At 40.5% G+C, this 18,139-nt stretch overlaps 1 protein-coding gene across 1 annotated transcript; it reads right to left on the bottom strand.

Moving 5' to 3' along the window:
• Positions 1-7,420: 7,420 nt before the first annotated feature.
• On the bottom strand, positions 7,421-17,239 carry LOC150017741 (glycine N-acyltransferase-like). Its single transcript, XM_090267496.1, has 5 exons — positions 17,148-17,239; positions 11,603-11,710; positions 9,610-9,736; positions 8,111-8,282; positions 7,421-7,898 (listed from the first exon to the last, which is right to left on the bottom strand). Exons 1-5 carry the CDS (start codon positions 17,226-17,228, stop codon positions 7,496-7,498), a joined length of 891 nt encoding a protein of 296 aa, XP_090123622.1. The 5' UTR covers positions 17,229-17,239; the 3' UTR covers positions 7,421-7,495.
• Between the last annotated feature and the right edge of the window lie 900 nt (positions 17,240-18,139).

The raw sequence follows: 18,139 nt of genomic DNA, 5'->3' as shown, positions 1-18,139 counted from the left end.
TTAAAAAGTAAGGGGGGACACCTGGGGAGCACTCACAGCACCAGACCAGACTGGTCCCAGCACTGGGGAAAATAAAGCCACACTGCTTCTGACTGAAAACCAGTGGAGGAAGAAACTGCTGGTCTCTCAGCACAGTCCCCTTGTTTAGAGAGCCCCCACAGTCCTAGGACGTCTGTAGACTCACCCACTCTGTGATCCATGGCCACGGCATCAGCTAGAAAGGCACCAGTTGCATACAGGAAGTGAGAGAAGTGCCTGGAAAAGGGGTGAGTGCTGACATTCGGCATTGTTCCCCCTCAGACCCCTTGCCAATGTACAGCGCCATGAGGTGGAGAAATGGGTTGCCCCATACTGATGAATACCTAAGGTTCCACCGCTTACAACTTAGCAGATGCAACTGCTCTACCTGAGACACAGAGGAAAACACAGGAGCCTGTCAAGTTGAGGAGACAGAGAAGTATGGCCCCAAAGAGGGAACGGATCAAGGATCCAGTGGGAGAACTAAGCGATGTGGAGATAGCCAATCTCACAGATGCAGAAGTCAAAACACTGGTGATAATGATGCTCACAGGCTTGACAGATATGCTTGAGTATGGCAAATGTATAAGGGAAGAAGCGAAGGCTAAGCTACATGAAATGAAGGAAAATCCACACAAAACCAATGGTGAAGGGGAGAAAACCAGGGTTGCAATCAATGAATTGGAACATAAGGAAGAAAAAACAGTCAACCAATACAGAATGAGGAAACATGAGTTGAAAAAAATGAGGAGAGACTTAGGAACTTCTGGGACAACTTTAAACATGACAACATCTGAATCATAGGGGTGCCAGAAGGAGAAGAGGAAGAGCAAGAAATTGAAAGCTTATGTGGAAAAATAATGAAGGAAAACTCCCCAAATTTTGTGAAGGAAATAGACATACAAGTCCAGGAAGCACAGAGAGTCCCAAAGAAGCTAGACCCAGAGAGAACTACACCAACACACATCATAATTAAGATTCCAAAGTTTAAAGATAAAGATAGAATCTTAAAAGCAGCAAGAGAAAAACAGAGAGTTACCTACAAAGGGGTGCCTACCAGCTGACTCCTCCAAAGAAACTGCTGGCAAGAAGGGACTGACAAGAAGTATTCAATGTGATGAAAAGCAAGGACCTACAACCAAGATTACTCTATCCAGCAAAGCTATCATTTAGAATGGAAGGGCAGATGAAGTGCTTCCCAGACAAGGTCAAGCTAAAAGAGTTCATGATCACCAAGTCATTATGATATGAAATGTTAAAGGGACTTATTTAAGAAAAAGAAGATCAAAACTATGAACATTAAAATGACAACAAACTCACAACTATCAACAACTGAATCTAAAAGATAAAAACAAAATCCAACTAAGCAAATCAGAATAGGAACAGAGTCATAGGTATGGGGATCATTTGGAGGGTATCAGCTGGGAGAGGGAAGTGGGGGAAATAGGGAAATGGTGCAGGGATTAAGAAGCGTAATTGGTTGGTACAAAGTAGACAGGGGGAAGTTAAGGATAATATAGGAAATGGTGAAGCCAAAGAACTTACTTACGTGACCCATGGACATGAAATAAGAGGGGGTGGGATTGCTAGAGGGAAGGGGGGGTACTGGGCGGAGGGGAACAAAGGGAAAAAAAATGGGACTACTGTAACAATATAATCAATAACATATACTTAAAAAATAAATTAAAAAACAGTTAGTCTTCCCTCGTTGATGAAACTCCCAGGGAGGGGACAATTGAGTTGTTTTTGGAGGGTCTGTTTTTCAGCCGAAGTTTAGAGAAAGCTTCTTCCTGCATTTGCTTTTTTTCAAATACCTTTATCTTAGAGAAATATATCAAAGTAGAATATTTTGGGGTGGTATGTGGGCCCACTATCCTTCAACTTATAGCATCAATTCTCTATAAAGACTGTTAAGAATAAAGGTTCTGGTGCTTCATCAAATAAGAATATCTGAAGATGAGTTCTGAGAAGCTGTATTTTGACAAAGTTCTAAGAACCAACTTATCTACATTCTATAGGCCTTACGCTCTACGTTACTATGAAGCTACTATACCGCTGTCTTCATTAGTGTAAACTTGACTATTCCAGGTGATTCTTGCCTAGACAAATGCCTTCATTACCCATCATAGAATTTTTCCAAAATATTCACCAATCCTTCAACAAAAGCATCAACAGATAGTTTGTGCCTTAAGGTTATGGGACTCCTTTGCCTACCTTACTTGGTTGCTAACCTTAGATGCTTGTGTTGTGATTTTACCCAAACCTAATCAAGACCTCCCCTTCTCCAGTGAAGGACCTGCCTGAAGCCCATCGTCCAATTCTCAATAAATTCTAACCTTGCCTTTCCTGCTCTGAGGCACTGCCAAATCTCTGCTGAGAAGTTGTTATTTCTGTCTCATCAACAGGCTGTATTGCTGATTTGGAGGGAGCTGGCATTCCGCAGTCCCCAGGAGGTTCCCTGGCACAGTTAGATTTGGTAACTACCAGACAGAATTAAATTCAAACTGCTAAGCCTGACACTCAGGATCTCAGTCAGCCTTCTGACTGTTGTCACCTTTCCAACCAGTGGGTCCATTTACTCTTCTTTTCAAACTGAACACTTTAAACTAGCCTGTTCTTCTGTACTTTTTAGAAATTCTATGCTGTTATTTAGGCTGTTCTCTCTGCTACCTCTCAGCATCTTTTTCTTACCCAGTGTTGTAACCAGTCTCCAAGGACGGTCCCCAATTAACCACCCCTCCAAGGATTCATGCCCCTGTGCGGTCCCAATGCACAGTGAATCTGGCCTGGCCCTGTGGCTCACCTGAACCAATTCCATGAGGCAGAGGTGAAGCAGTGTCAGTTTGGAGCCTAAATCTTCTGGAGCCCTGAGCTGACCAGATATCTGCTGGAGAGGCCACCCGGAAAGGGAGACACCATTAGACTATTTGGAGAGACAGAGGGCCCCGCTCTGCCAGCATCCTGGCTTAGCCCAGCCTCCCTGCCACCTCCATGTAGGAAATGTGAGTGAGCCTCCGTAGACATTCTGCCCAGCTGAGCTCCCTCCTGGCGATCATCCCATGGACCAGTCAGACCACAGAATAGTGAGGGATAAACTGTGTGAAGCCACTAAATTTTGTTATATAGCAATAGACAACCAAATACCCACTTTCAAGGCTTACCTCAAAAACTATGCCTTTATGACCCTTTTCACGTTATCCCACTCACCTCCTTTCCCTTCCCCAGCTAAAAGTAGAAATCACCCAGTTCCCTGCTGAAGGCAGATGGAAGACATTCAACTTCCATCTTTTTCTGGCCTCCTGAAGAGTAGTCCAGGAATTCAACATTTTCTAGGTTCAGCAGGCCTTTTTAGGTGGGACCGAATGTTTATGAAAAAATACTTTTCCATTAAGAGTCAGAAGAATTTGTTCTAGAGAGTCCACCCATCTTCCACCAGATCAAGTGCATTACTTCTACAACCACTATTCTGGGTGGAAATCATTGCTTTTGATCTTTTTTTTTTAATTGTATTTTAATATTTATGCATTTTCAGTTTACCCACTTTTCCCCCTTTTGCCCACCTCCACCCAGACGCCCTCCCTCAGGCCATCCCCATGCTATTGCCCCTGTCCAAGGGTCATGCATGTATGTTCTTTGGCTAATTCCTTCACCTTCTTTCTTCCAGGCCTCCCTCCTCCCTTCCGACAGCCGTCAGTCTGTTTCATGTATCTATGCTTCTGTTTCTCTTTTGTTCATTAATTTATTGTATTCATTAGATTACAGATATAAGTGAGGTCATGTGGTATTTGTGCTTCTAATCTTTAAAGTCACCAGGTTATGATTTACCTGCTAGAGGCTGCTGTATGGTTGAAGGAATATGGAGATAGAACCTCAGGGGCAAGTGTAACAGGGAAAAGTGAAGGAAGGGGCAGCTCTTCACATTCTTGGTTTATGGCGCACACTTGACACTAAGTTATTTTTCAATTTTTATTGTTATTCTGTTGAAGTTGTCCCAATTTCCCCCTTTGCCCTCCGTCACCAAGCTAACCTCTCCTCCTGCTCCCACAGTCAATCCCCACAAGTGCACTTTTTGCCTTGTTTTAAAACCCCGCTGCCAGAAAGGAGGAACTTCTACATTTGGGACAGAATGGGTGGAACTGGAGAATATTATGCCAGGTGAAATAAGCCCGTCGGTGAGAGACAGATACCATATAATCTCACCTATAACAAGAATCTATGAACATAAAAAGCTAATGAACAAAATAGAATCACAGGCATGGAAACATGGAGCAGACTGACAGTGACCAGGGTGGAAGGGGAAGGGACTAGATAAAGAACATGTATGAATGACCCACGGACGTGGACAACAGGGTGGGAATTGACTGTGGGAGTGGGGGGTGGGATGGGCGGAGGAGGATAAAGGGGGGGGGGGAATTGAGACAACTGTGAGGGAATAACCAAAAAAATTAATTGATTAAAAAATAAATAAAAGCCTAGTGCCTCTAAAGTAAAAGGCTGCCCTAGCGGTGAGCTGATTTTCCTCTGGCAGCTGGGAGTGCCCGTCTCCGCGTTGGCATCGCCTACCAGCAGAGGGCAGTGCAGACCGCAGCGGCCGCCTGCCCCACACGCTTCCTTCTCCGGGAAGTTAAAATACATAAACATAAAACACTTCCTTTGATTATTAAAATCACATGAAAAGTGAAGGTAGTCTTTTAAGCCTTGAAAAATCTCTATGAACGTAACTGACAGTGTTTTCATTAATTTCCTGCTCACGTGCCCAGAGTAAGAGGCACGGGAGGCAGCCAGCATCTCCAAATGACCCGCGAATACCTGCAGGTGAGCGCGGAGGGTCGGATGGGCGCTCTCCTTCCGCACGGACGCGTCACCTTGCAGGCTGTTTTGTAAAACCGAATACCACCCCCCTATATTGTGTTTTTAAAAACATACAACATAAAACTTACCATTGTAACCATTTGAAGTGCGTAGTTCAATGGCCTTAAGAATATTAACATCGTTGTGCTGCATCACCACCATCCAGCTCCAGAACGTCTTCGTCTTGTAAAATTGAAACCGTACCCATTAAACAACAGCTGCCCATTGCCCCTCCCTCCAGCGACTGCAGACTACCGTTCTCCTTGAACTTCTAATCTCAGATAAGTGAAATCATACAGTGTTGCCGTTTGGGGACTGGCTTATGTCACTCAGCATAATGTCGTCATGGTTCACCCAGGCTGTAGCACGTGTCAGAATGTCCTTCCTCTCCTGAATGACTGTCTTGCCTTTTGTAGAACATACAATGGCATAAGTCCCTTCTTTCTAGAATTGAACGTAGTCATGGGGATGTAGAATATAGAATAGGGAATATAGTCAATAACTTTAATAACTACGTGTGGAGCCAGGTGAGTACTAGTCTTACTGGGGAGAACATGTTGTAAATTATATAAAGATCTAACTATTATGCAATACACATGAAGCCGATGTAAAATAATATTGATGTCAATATAATTTTTAAATTTTTAAAATAAAATATTACCATAAATTAGACCATAAATTTACTTTATAACTACTAAAGTAAAACAACACACATAAGAGTGCACATTATGAATTTTCGTCCTTGGTTCTAGGGTACAAGATTTGTTCCACTATTTCTCCAAACCTGGCTTTTCAAAGTATGGCTTTTGGACCAGCAGCATCAGGACCACCTGGAAACTTGTTAGAAATGTCGATTCTTGGGCTCTACCCAAAATCTACTGATCAGGAAATCTAGAGGTGAGGCCCACGTTCTGTATGAACAATCCCACTAAGTGATTCTGATGCATCTGCAAGCGGGAGAACCTTTACTCTTAAACCAACGATTCTCAACCAGAGGTGATTTTGCCTCCATGGGATACATTATCAACAGCTGAAGACATTTTTAGTAGTTATAACTGGAAGGGAGGGTGCTACTGGCACCCAGTGGGTAGAGGGCAGGGATCTGGCTACACATCTTGTAAGTGCACAGGATTGTCCACTGTAAAATGTGCCAAGGTTGAGAAACTCTACTCTAAACTGAGTTTCCCCTCTCTAGACTGGCCAAGATTAAACCTCGGTCAGTGGTTTTTCTGTGTGTGTTGGCTTCATGCCCAGTTCTATAGCCTAATTCCAGATGGAGAAGGACCAAAAGGGAACAGGTTCTTAATCCGGGTGATCACCTTCAGTCCAGTGCTCTCTTTGTTTCACAGTCCTAATTTTTTCCCTTTGCTCCCCTCTGCCGAGTACCTCCCTTACCCCAGCAATCCCACCCCCTTTACTTTATGTCCATGGGTTGTGCATATAAGTTCTTTGGCTTCACCCTTTCTTATATTATTCTTAACTTCCCTCTGTCTATTTTGTACCAACCAATTATGCTTCTTAATCCCTGCAACATTTCCCCATTTCTCCCCTTTCCCCCTCCCAGCTGATAGCCCTCCCAATGATCCCCATACCTATGATTCTGTTCCTGTTCTGGTTTGCTTCGTTGGATTTTGTTTTTATTTTTTAGTGCTGTTTCTCTTGAAATGTTGGGGCAGGAAACTCTCCCCACTACCCTATTCCAACCAGGGGAAATATCCCTCCACAACATCAACCAGATTCTCCCAAGAGGCTATTGTCTGAACTACGTAGAAGACGGGCATCCTGAAACAATGTGCCAAGGTCAAACAAAACCGTAGGTACCCCTGCTGTACTGCCCTCCCCCCAACTTGTATCTCTTCTCAATAAATATCTCCCTCCTTGGGTCTGGGTCCTCCCACTCTCCATAAACTCAGTCCAGTCTTCCCATCATGAACCACTTAACTTCAACTTGTACAGTCAATCACAGATTTTTTTTATTGTTAGAGAGTTTTCATGGATTTAGGAAACTCTGCTTTTAGAAACAATATTGAATCATTTCCCCTGGTGTGGTGGGCGGAGAGGATAGGCTTGTATAAGTTAGTCTTTTTCTTAGTAACTCTCCCTGCTATATCATGTACATTATGTTTAACCTAATGTTTCATATATATGTGTGTATAATTGTTTAGTGTACCAATAAAGCAGCATTCAGAGGAGAGGATGATCTCTACAGACCTAATGAACACAGTCCACTTGCTGATTTTAAGAGAAAAGCCATACAAAGAGAAAGGAACGAGTCATAACTCCCAGGAAATATTACCCCTCCCTGATAAATTTGGCAAGATTCTACTGATTCATGCACTACAAGTTCCAAGAGAAACCATTCAGGAAACATGCAGCTGATGAAAGTGTCTTGGAGATCCCCGGAAGTGAGGGAACCAAACAATGCGGAGTTCTCTGGGTTGCTCCACACTGAGAAATCTAAGGGAAGCCCATCAGTGAGATACTCGAGTGTAGGGACAACAATGGTGGACCATTCACACTGCTTCCCAGAGACCAATCCTTTACTGATGATTACAGTTACCATTTATTCGTTCTCTGTCCTCATCTACCCACTGTTCCAGCCACGTGCCTGAGCCCCCCTGACACTTCACACAGGCACGCAGTGCCACTGATTCCAGGTGCAGGGCATGCGGAGATATTTCAGATTATAACTCATTTTCTGCACAATTTTCTTCTTCTTGTCCGTGTGAGAGTACAACGGGAAGCCGAGTTTGGTCAGAGCTTGGGTTTGGGTATACATGACATAGGAGATGAGACCCTGGGACCGGTACTCAGGTACGGTGCCTGCCATCCGCGTCTCTCCTGTCTGGTCCATTAGGGTCCAGGACACAGGGGTCCCCTTGGGCCCCAGCACACTGAAGGTGTGGAAGTTCTGGATACAGCGCTCGATGAATCTCTGGCTTCTCTCATTGCCACCAAAATGCCAGAATTTATTCACCAGGGCAGCGTGGGTGACATCCAGGGATGAAAGTTTAAACATTTCTTGATTGCTATGGAGGTTCCAAGAGAAAAGTAAAGTCTATGAGTATTTACTATATTTCTTCATATTTCCATTGTCTAAGTTACATTTCTACAAATGATTATTCTGCCTGCTTTGAAGACTATTGACTGTAGGCAGGCCAGAGTGAAAGCAGGAAGAGAAGCTGGGAGGATACTTCAGGAATGAGAGTTGTGAGTGGTGCTGAGAATTTATCAGACTTACATGGACTTGGGTTTGCCATCGCCAGGTGGTAAGTTCTTTACATCCAACAGGGAAGGGATCAGTTTCTTCACAGTGTCAAGCCCCGCATAGAGAAAGCACTGTGTTTGTTCAGCTTTGAAGGATTTTGTGGCTGCAAGATTTTGTATCACCTCATGCAGGCTGGGCTGTGAACCTAGACGGGATTTTCAGAAGAGATGTCGTGATTCAGGACATTCTGTGAAGTAAGTCTCCAGTGGAGTAGGAAGTGTCTGCATTTACAGTCTGACAACCTTGGTTCTGGCTCGGTGCTGCTATTGTATGACTGGGGCCACATAGGGAGGATTTGTGCAATGAATATGCCCAGAAATTTATTAAGCTATGGTCATACCAGTTGTGGCAATACCAAGACTGGAACAAAGTTTTCTGGGCTACATGGTCATGCAGTTTTGATCATCACAGGAGATGAGCTATAAAAACAAGAGTCACCAACATCTGTTGGGCACTTACTATGTTCCCAGTGTGCTAGATTGCTGCAGGAATGACCCACAATTTGCCCACCCCTCTTTGTTTCCACTCCCTGGACTTGTCCCCACCTGCATTGCCTCTGACCTTGGTCATATGACTAGCTTTTGCCATGGGAAACAGTAAATTTGATGCAGGGAGAAGCTGATGAATGATTGCACCTTGGGGTTGCCCTTCCTTTGTGTTCCTGATTACCTTGAGATCAACACCATATGAACAGACTTGGGCTAGCCTGCTGAGGATTTGTGCTCCTATCATGCTGTCACCATATCAGTCAGCATCAATAGCCAGAAACCTCATTCACACATGTGAGTGAGGCCATGCTAGAGCAACCAGCTCGTAGTCCAGCTGTTAACAGAGTGCAGCTGCTTGAGAAAACCTAGATGAAACCAATAGCACTGCCTTGCAAAGCCCGCCCCAAATGTTGATTCACAGATTTACAAGATTTGCTTTGCAGTGGAAGTTACTTGACACATCCAGGTATGGTGCTAAGCAATTCCCATTCAAGATATCATTCAATCTTTCAACACTCCTTGTGTTTTAGGTACTTTTACTTCATCAGGTACTACATTTGTATATATGATCTCAGCAAGGATAAGTCATATGGCTACGTCTACATACAAGTAATATAAAATGCCATCATAGGAAGTCTGATTCTGGACGCTAACTCGTAAACATGACAGTTGCCCTTCATGACTTGGGAGGTGCTTCATAGCATGAGTTGTCATTCTTATTCCAGGTGTCATGGAAGGCACCTGGGGAAGTTCTGCTCTGGCACCTGATGTCTGCAAAATATACCATAAATTCTTGGCTCAAGGCATTATATTATGTTTTCTTAAACGAAGCCCACTGTTTGCAAGCTTTGAGGATGTGTTTTCCTCTTTACAAGTAGAGTTGCAGCTGAGGGAAAATTGACAGCAGGCTAGGGTCTGGAGTGTGGAGAAAGGAGATGCAAGACAGAGAAGTGAGTAAGCACACTTCCCATTCCTCTTTCTTACTTTGGATCTGCAAATGCTGTTTCCAGTTGATTACTTCTGGTGAGCCAAGCAATTCCTCACAGTTCTTGGGGTCCTTGGAGTAGATTTGGTAAGTATTGGTATAGTGATCGAAGTCATCTACCATCTCCTGTTGTTGGAGAAAAAGAAATAAAGCAAATTCCATGTAGTTCATCATTGCAATACTTTTTTCTAAATTCTATTATACTATGATATTTTTAAGTACTAAAATTTGGCGGGGGTGTTGTCTGGTGTCTTACAATTATTTCTGATTCATTTCAATCATAAGATAAAGATGAGAAAGTAAAATATTCAGTTTATGATGTAAAATGGCAGAACGATACTATTTTCTACCCATGTATTGCATTAAAATTGTAAATCAAACAAAGACACACCTTTTTAGAAAGCATTCTTCTGTATTTCTATCATCCCCAACAAGAAGAAGGGACACACAATTGACAAGGAAAAGCTGTTGCATGAATAAATTTTACCACAATTCAAATAGTTGCAGCACACAGAAAAATATAAATGTGACAGTATTAAATTTTGTTACAGAACTCTGGGTTAAAATCTCCATCTATACTTAATGAAGCTAAAGAAGTTGAAACCAGTTAGACAGGCTTTTTGAAAGCAAGACTATAGTTAAATTGTAGTTACAGAAGAACAAAAGAAAACCCCACTTATTTAGAAAGATCCCCTTAAATTATTAAAAAACACATAAGATTATTAAGAGTAAGGAGGCCCAGAAAAATTACCATGACTGTCAGAACATGGATGCAGGTAGAACACCCACCTGGACTTTTGACATAGGCAAATCAACCATATGCCAATCAACCTGGTTATAGCTGGTTCCCAGAGGAAGTATCAATGGACCTAGCCCTATATGTTCACTAAACTGGTGGGGTGAAAGCAAAAAGATGTAAATGACCCACTGAATATGTTGATAAGCAAACTCACCACCAACAAAATGTGTGTTTGGCAAGTATAAAAAAGGCTCCTGCCGAGGTCCCATCAGGCGATTCTTACAGATCCCTGAGGTGGGCCGGAAGTCTCTGCTCCCCCATTCCCTTGCTCCTACAGGCCCTTGAGTTGGTCAGGGAGTGTCCTCTTCCATCCACCCCTTTCCCTCCATAAGCCAGTTGCCTGATCCCCCAGTGGTCTCCGGGTGATTTCTCAGAGCCAGGCTATCTGGCAATGACTAGTGCAGAATTAGGAAGCCTTCTTAAAATATAGCTAGAAAATGTGACAACACACACACAGGTCATCAATGATACCACTAACACATTTAAAGCCCCATTAGGATAAAAGATAAGATAATTTTATTAATTTTACACTTTCATTTTACTTCTATATTTATTATTAATATAAATTACTTTACTTACGTATTGTTTAATTTAGTGGTTTTAAAACAAGTTTTATTTGTCTGAAAGGTATACTAGTTGCATTTTTATAAATGTATCATTTCACTGGATGTTTTAAAGTGAGTTTAGAATTTTGGGTTTTAAAATTGAGTTGCACTAATTTCTGAATGTTCCCCAAAATGTATGTGGAAATTCTGGTGTCATGAATTTGCCTTTTAGGATCGCCCCCGCTTACTGCCCTGTATCCCACCTTCCTGTCTCGGCCCTTGCTGTGCCCTCTCTTCCTTGTCAGCCTAACAAACAGATAATTACCTACAGACGCAGTTCCGGTGAAATGCCCACTGAGATGTGCCTCTGACCTCACCCTGTGATCGCCGTCTGCAGGCGCCGTGGTTTAACCCGCGTTTGTCTGCGCTACTTCTGCATGTCGTGCATCTCCTGTTCGTACACACTTTGTACTCAGTTGTAATTTACTTGCTCTTCTACCTTTTCCTCCAGGCTGTGAGCTCCTTGAGCACAGGGACTCATTCACCATCACTGAGATTCATTTCTGTGTCCCCGGGTGGACATTGCCAGGTGCATGGCAGGCACAGACAGCAAACAGAAGTGCACGCGTTCTACATCTGCCACCTTACCTGCTCCTGAGGGCGGACAACCACTGTACTAAAGTCAGGCCACTGGTCCACCAGGGCCTTTAGCTTGAATGGGTTTCCCTGGTTCATGTGGAAGACCGTCCCGTAAACCTGCAGAGTCCCAAGAAAATGAGAGGGTCGGCTTATTAGGAAGAGCTGGCAAAGGGCCCTGTTTGATCAGGACAAAGAGCATTTCTAAGAAATCATAAGATTTTATAGTGGATTAAGGCCAAATTAGGAATCTAGTCAATCTCCCTGTATTCAATCCCACTTTGTTTTTCTTTTAACCCGAATTGAGAAGAGCTTTTTTATCTCCTCCAATAAGGATCATACATACATATAATAGAATATTAAGACAATTAAAATTAATGATTTTAAGTATGCCACTATTTTACGAATTAATGTTACCTGTTTTCAGACTTTCTCTTATTCATACACTTTGAGACACACAATTTTAAGAAAATAAAATAATCAGATGCATGGTGTTTCTCCCCACTGAATATATGGTGGACATGTTTTGTTCATAATAACAAAAATTTTCAATTATTTTCAAATGGCTGCATAGAATTTCATGACATGAATATATCACACTTTTATTTATTCACTTGCCTGTTGATGGTCATTTTAGCTGTTTCCAGCTTTTTATCTTAACAACTAATTCTTTATAGAACGTGCTTCCACAGAAGTCTCTACATGGACACCTGATATTTTTGTAGACTATGAAGAAGGGTACTTGCTGGTATGAAGGATATGCTTAAAACTCTTTAACACATATGTCCATATTGCCCCCTGAAAAGGTTAAGTGAACTCTCAACAACAAGCAGAGGCTGCAGAAGTGGCTGTGGGGTCCCATAAGCTGGGACCAGCCTTGAATCTCCACCCTCACTGTTGTGCAAGCTATTAAAAGAGAGAGGTGTGGGGAGAGAATGAGTGAGACTGAGCAGGTGAACATTAATTCCCTTGAGGTTTGGAAGGTTGGGGGATGCAGCAATGGGTACCAACATGGGCCTCATGATGACTGTGAACATGAAGCGTCCACAGATACTAGCATGGAAACATGCCAATGACCAAGACCCAAAAGATGGTATGTACACATTTTAATGGTTTTCATCACCATGGAAAGACGATGTCTAAGGACTATACCAGCATCCTTCCCCACTGCCACCCTCCTCCCCATGTGAGCTATTGATGTTAGAACAGAGAGAAATAGAAAGGAAATAAGTTCCTCTAAAAGGACTGTTTTTCTGAATTTATTCTGTCCTCAGCCATGAGCAGAGGCTTGATATAGAAATTCAGTGTAGTTTAGCAAAATATTTAGAACTGCTACTCTTTCTTATTCCCATGGCCTATTTCATTAAAAACTCCTTTTTTTTCCTTCTGAACTCAGAACGCAGTTAAGTCAGGCATCTACTCTAAGCTGACTCAAGTGGAGATGACAGATGTGATAAATGGTATTTAATACTGAACACTTAGAAAAATGGATGAACTTTTCCTCACTGAGACACAACTAAGTATTGAGTTCTAAGTTATGCCTCCATTGAAAGTACCTGACATACAAATATCCTAGATTAAGTTAGGGGGCAAGGGTGTCTTTAATATGCAACCAAAAATTAGGGATGTTATCCTTCAAAAGTTGAGAAGTCAAGAGGGCCACCTTATCTAACCACGGAGATTATCCAAGAAAGGACACCTGAGAAACACCAAAAGTTTTCTCAAATGTTTGGGGTTCACTTAAAACAAGGAATAAAAAGAAACTGAGATCATGGTATTCTACACTATAAAGAATGAAAAAACACAGACAAAAAAACTAAATAGAACAAAGAGCAGTATAGCAGTCAATAGGGGGGAGGGGGAGAGGGAGAGAAGGGGGATAAGTAAGGGAAGGGTTTAGTCAAGGAACGTGTATAAACGACTCATGGACGTGGACAACGGGGAGGGATATGATTGCGGGAGAGGGGGAGGGCTGGGTGGGGGGGAGCAATGGGGGAAAAATGAGACAACTGTAACTGAAAAACCAAAATAAATAAATAAATAAAAGAAAAGAAAAGAAAAAGAAAAAGAAATAAAAAATAATAAAAGAAAGAATGAAAAAAAAAAATCATTTAGCCTGAAGAATTTTTTAAAAATAGCTACTCACCATAAAAAAATGTCTTAGGCAAATGTTCACAGATAACTGATGTAACATTTAGAAACATTGACTATATCTCTGAGAGGTTGTCTTGGTCTTAAGGATTATCCATTAAAAGCAGTTAAATATTAGGTAATAGAGATTAAAGTTAGGGTGATCTATCAAAGTGGTGAATTTAGTCTTAGATTAGCTGATCTGAAGCCATTTATTTTTGGTAGTAATCAAAGAACAGACAAGTGTTTTCATTAATCTATTTCTAATAAATTAAAATAAAGCCAATGGATCTACAAATAAAATAATTTAAATATATTCTTTACAGTGAAACACCAATGAACCTATTAGGAGGTGAGGGAGATGAATGAATCATCTAGGAGTGTCTTATAAAACAATTCAAAACTAGTTTGCATTTCTATTAAAAAATTTTTCAGGGAAAAAGGGTTGTCCTCTAAATACACATACAGAGTTTCATTTAGCTTCCACTGGAGTGGACCCTATCCCTTCGGTTGTTAAAGAAAAGCACAAGCCAGGACCCAAGTCTATCATTAGAGTTGCTCATGAGAATGTAGATATTTATGCATATGCTTCATTTGATAAAGAGGTTTCTGATCAATTGCACTAGGTTAAGGGAGATATTGGGAGTCAGCCACAACATAGTCTGATATGCAATAAGTTCAGAGCAACCGGAAAATTTAACTCAAAATTGGAATTCTAAAGAAGATTCATGATGACTTTAAAATTCTTACCTGGCAAAGTAATCTTTTAATGAGAACAAATTAAAGCTTAATATGTAGTTTGAATTTTGGAAGAGAACTCTGGGAAAATTTCCAGTGTTATGATAAAATTTTCCTTGGAAAGGGAAAAGGGAAAACATTCTGAATCACAGAGCACAGAACAAAAGGCCGTGGTAGGGCTCAGGCACACCTATGATCATACCAAGCACTGCAACTCACACTTTGTGTGACGTCGGGAAAGTCACTTAACTGAGCCTCCATCTTCTCATCAGTGACATAGACATAAACAAATATCTTATAGGGAGGTAATGATATCAAATGACAGAAAACATGCAATTGTGCCTGGCACAGAATTGGTGCTCAATAAATATTAGTCATTTCCCTCTTTTTTCACAGAAACTTTCTATTCCTACTGCCCTCAAAATTTTCAGTTTCCACCTCTTCTTAAAAGGCATTAAAATGTTCTTTTTTATTGAATTTTTGGGGTGACATTGATTCATAAAATCATACAGGTTTCAAGTGTACATCTCAACAAAAGATCATCTGCATACTGAATAATATGTCCATTGCCCCAAGCATAGTCTCTTTCTGTCCCAATTTTCCCCTCTTTTCCCACCTTCACTGGCCCCACCCACTTTCCTTCTGGCTATCACTATATATATTTGGTTAATTCCTTCACCTTCCTCATCCAGGCCCCAAAATCTCTTCTCCTCTGACAGGTGTCAATCTGTTCCATGTATCCATTCCTCTGTTTCTTTTTTTGTTCATCAGTTTATTTTGTTCATTAGTACCTCATATAAGTGAGATCGTTTGGTATCTGTCTTTCTTTGACCAGCTTATCTCACTTAGCATAATAATCTCCAGATTGAACTAACCTGTCACAAAGGTAAGATACCCTTTTTAATGGCATAGTAGTATTTCATTGTGTAAATGTACCAGACTTCTTTTATTCACTCATCTACTGATGGGCATTAGGGCTGTTTCCCTATCCTGGTTATTGTAAATAATGCTGCAATAAAGAGAGTATGCATATATTCTTTGAAATTAGTGTTTCAAGCTTCTTCAGATATATTCCCAGAAGTGAAATCACTGAGTCAAAATGCAGTTCCATATTTAGTTATTTGAGGAAACTCTTGTTTTCCACATTGGCTGCACCAGTCTTCATTCTCATCAATAAAGCATTAGGATTCCCTTTTCTACACATCCTCTCCAGCACTTACTGTTTGATGATTTATTAATAATAGCCATTCGGAAAAGTATGAGGTGATATCTCATTGTGACTTTAATTTGCATCTTTCTGATGATTAGTGACACTGAACATTTTTTACATGTATATTGGCTATTTGTATGTTGTCTTTGGAGAAGTGTCTATTCAGGTCCTTTACTTATTATTTTTTAATTGGGTTGTTTGTCTTCTTGGTGTTGAGTAGTATAAGCTCTTTATATACTTTGAAAATTAACCCTCCTCAGATGTATCACTGGCAAAAGTGTTCTCCCATTCAGAGGGTTCCCTTTCCATTTTGTTGGTGGTTGCTTTTGCAATGAACCCAATCCAACCTCGTACTTAATGGGCAAAAACTAAAAACATTTCCCTTAGGATCAGGAACAAAACGGGGATGTCCACTTTCACCCCTCTTATTCTACATAGCACTGGTAGTACTAGCCACAGCAATCTTACAAAGAGAAAAAGTAATGGCATCCAAATTGGAAATAAGGAAGTAAAACTGTCATTATTCATAGATGACATGCTATTGCATATAGAAAACCCTAAAGACTCCACCAAAACCTACTATATCTAATAAGTAAATTCAGCAAAGTAGCAGGATACAAAATTAATATTCAGAAACTGGTGGTATTTTATACAACAATAATGACTAACCAGAAGGAGAAATTAAGAAAACATTCCCATTTCCTATTGCAACAAAAAATAAGGCACCTATTAATAAATTTACCCAAGGAGGTAAAATACATGTACTCAGTGAAAGACCTGTACTCAGAAAATTCTAAGATACTGAAGAAAGAAAATGAGGAAGATACAGATAAGTGGAAGACTATACTATCTCCATGAAGAAGAAAAATTAACATAATTAAAATGTCCATACTACTCAAAGCAATTTATCAATTCATTACAATTCTTATTAAAATACCAATAACATATCTCACTGATCTAGAACAAATATTTCAAAAATTTATATGGAACCATAAAGACTTTGAATAGTCTCAGCAATCTTGAGAAAGAAAAACATAAATGGAGGAATCATGCTACCTGGTATCAAACTAAACTACAAGGTCATAGTAATCAACACAGCATGGTATTGGCACAAGAACAAGCATATAGGTTAATAAAACAGGATAGAGAGAATGGAAATAAACTTACATCTTAATATTTGACAGAGGGATAAGACAGTCTCTTCAATAAATGGTGTTGGGAGAATTGGACACATACATGAAAAAATGACACTAGACCACCAACTTACACAATACACAAGAATGAACTCAAAATGGATTAACAACTCAAGTGTTAAGTTGTGAAGCCATAAGAGTCCTAGAAGAAAACATAGGCAGCAAAATTTCATACATTTCTCATAGCAATATTTTTGCAGATATATCTCTACAGGCAAGAGAAACAAAGGAAAAATAAACAAAGGGCACTACATGAATTTAAAAGCTTTGGCACATCAATTGCTACCTTAAAGGATTCGGGGAGGCTCTTTCTCAAGGATCTCTGCAGCGTCTGAAGCATCTGGGCACCTTGCAATGGGAACATCATAGAAGACACATTAACCTAGAGAGATTAAAACAAACACACAAACAACAAGAACAAAAAAACAGAAATGAGAAAACTAGAGGAGATTCTGAAACAAGTAATAGCACGTTCTATGCTAATGGCCAGGTCCCTGTTCAGTGTCCCTTTATTGGTATCACCTTCATGAAAATCCTCATCATCTCCAAGGAAGGAAAAGAATGGCAGAAAGCAGAGAGGGCACTTTCTGATTTTTTTGAGTTCACTTTCTTACACTTTGATGATCTCCAACAATTAGTTTTATGTTAGACTAATGAGCACATTTTGAAAAATATAACACCTTGTGAAATTTAGTTGTTATGAGTGATTCCCCAATTCCACAAGTAATAAGCTGTGTAACCTGGGGAAATTGAGTTAGCCTGTCTGTACCTTGGTTTCTTCAAAGGTAGATGTGATAATATCACTAAGAATTTTTGTAAGAATTAAATGACTTAATGCATTAAAATGAGTAAATAATTGCTTAGAGGAGTTTCTAACATAGAGTAAGTACTGAACATTTTATTGTATTACTACTGCCATTCTTCCTCCTCTCTCTTCTCTTCCTTCCCTTCATTCCTCCTCCTCCTTCCTCCTTTGTCTTCTTCCTCTTCCTCCTTCCCTCAACTTGAGTTAAAATGCTTCCTATTTCATGATGCTAGAAAATGCAGACAACTTAATGAGCTCAGAAAAAACCCTCAATGAACAAAATGAGTACTTTATCAAAAACACTGAAAAATTTAAAATTCACCAAACAGAAGTTCTAGAGATGAAGGACTCAATGATAGAGTTCAAGAATAAATTAGCAAGCATAGGTAATAGGGTGGACCTGATAGAGGAAAGGATTAATGATACCAAATATAAAAATCTAGAAATTATGCAGAGGGAAGAGAAAGAGGCTT

The sequence above is a fragment of the Furipterus horrens genome, unplaced genomic scaffold, assembly GCF_987537825.1.
Source record: "Furipterus horrens unplaced genomic scaffold, mFurHor1.1.pri manual_scaffold_2, whole genome shotgun sequence".
Classification (NCBI taxonomy): domain Eukaryota; kingdom Metazoa; phylum Chordata; class Mammalia; order Chiroptera; family Furipteridae; genus Furipterus; species Furipterus horrens.
The sequence above is the reverse complement of the archived record's forward strand: the minus strand, read 5'-3'. Positions and strand labels throughout refer to the sequence as shown.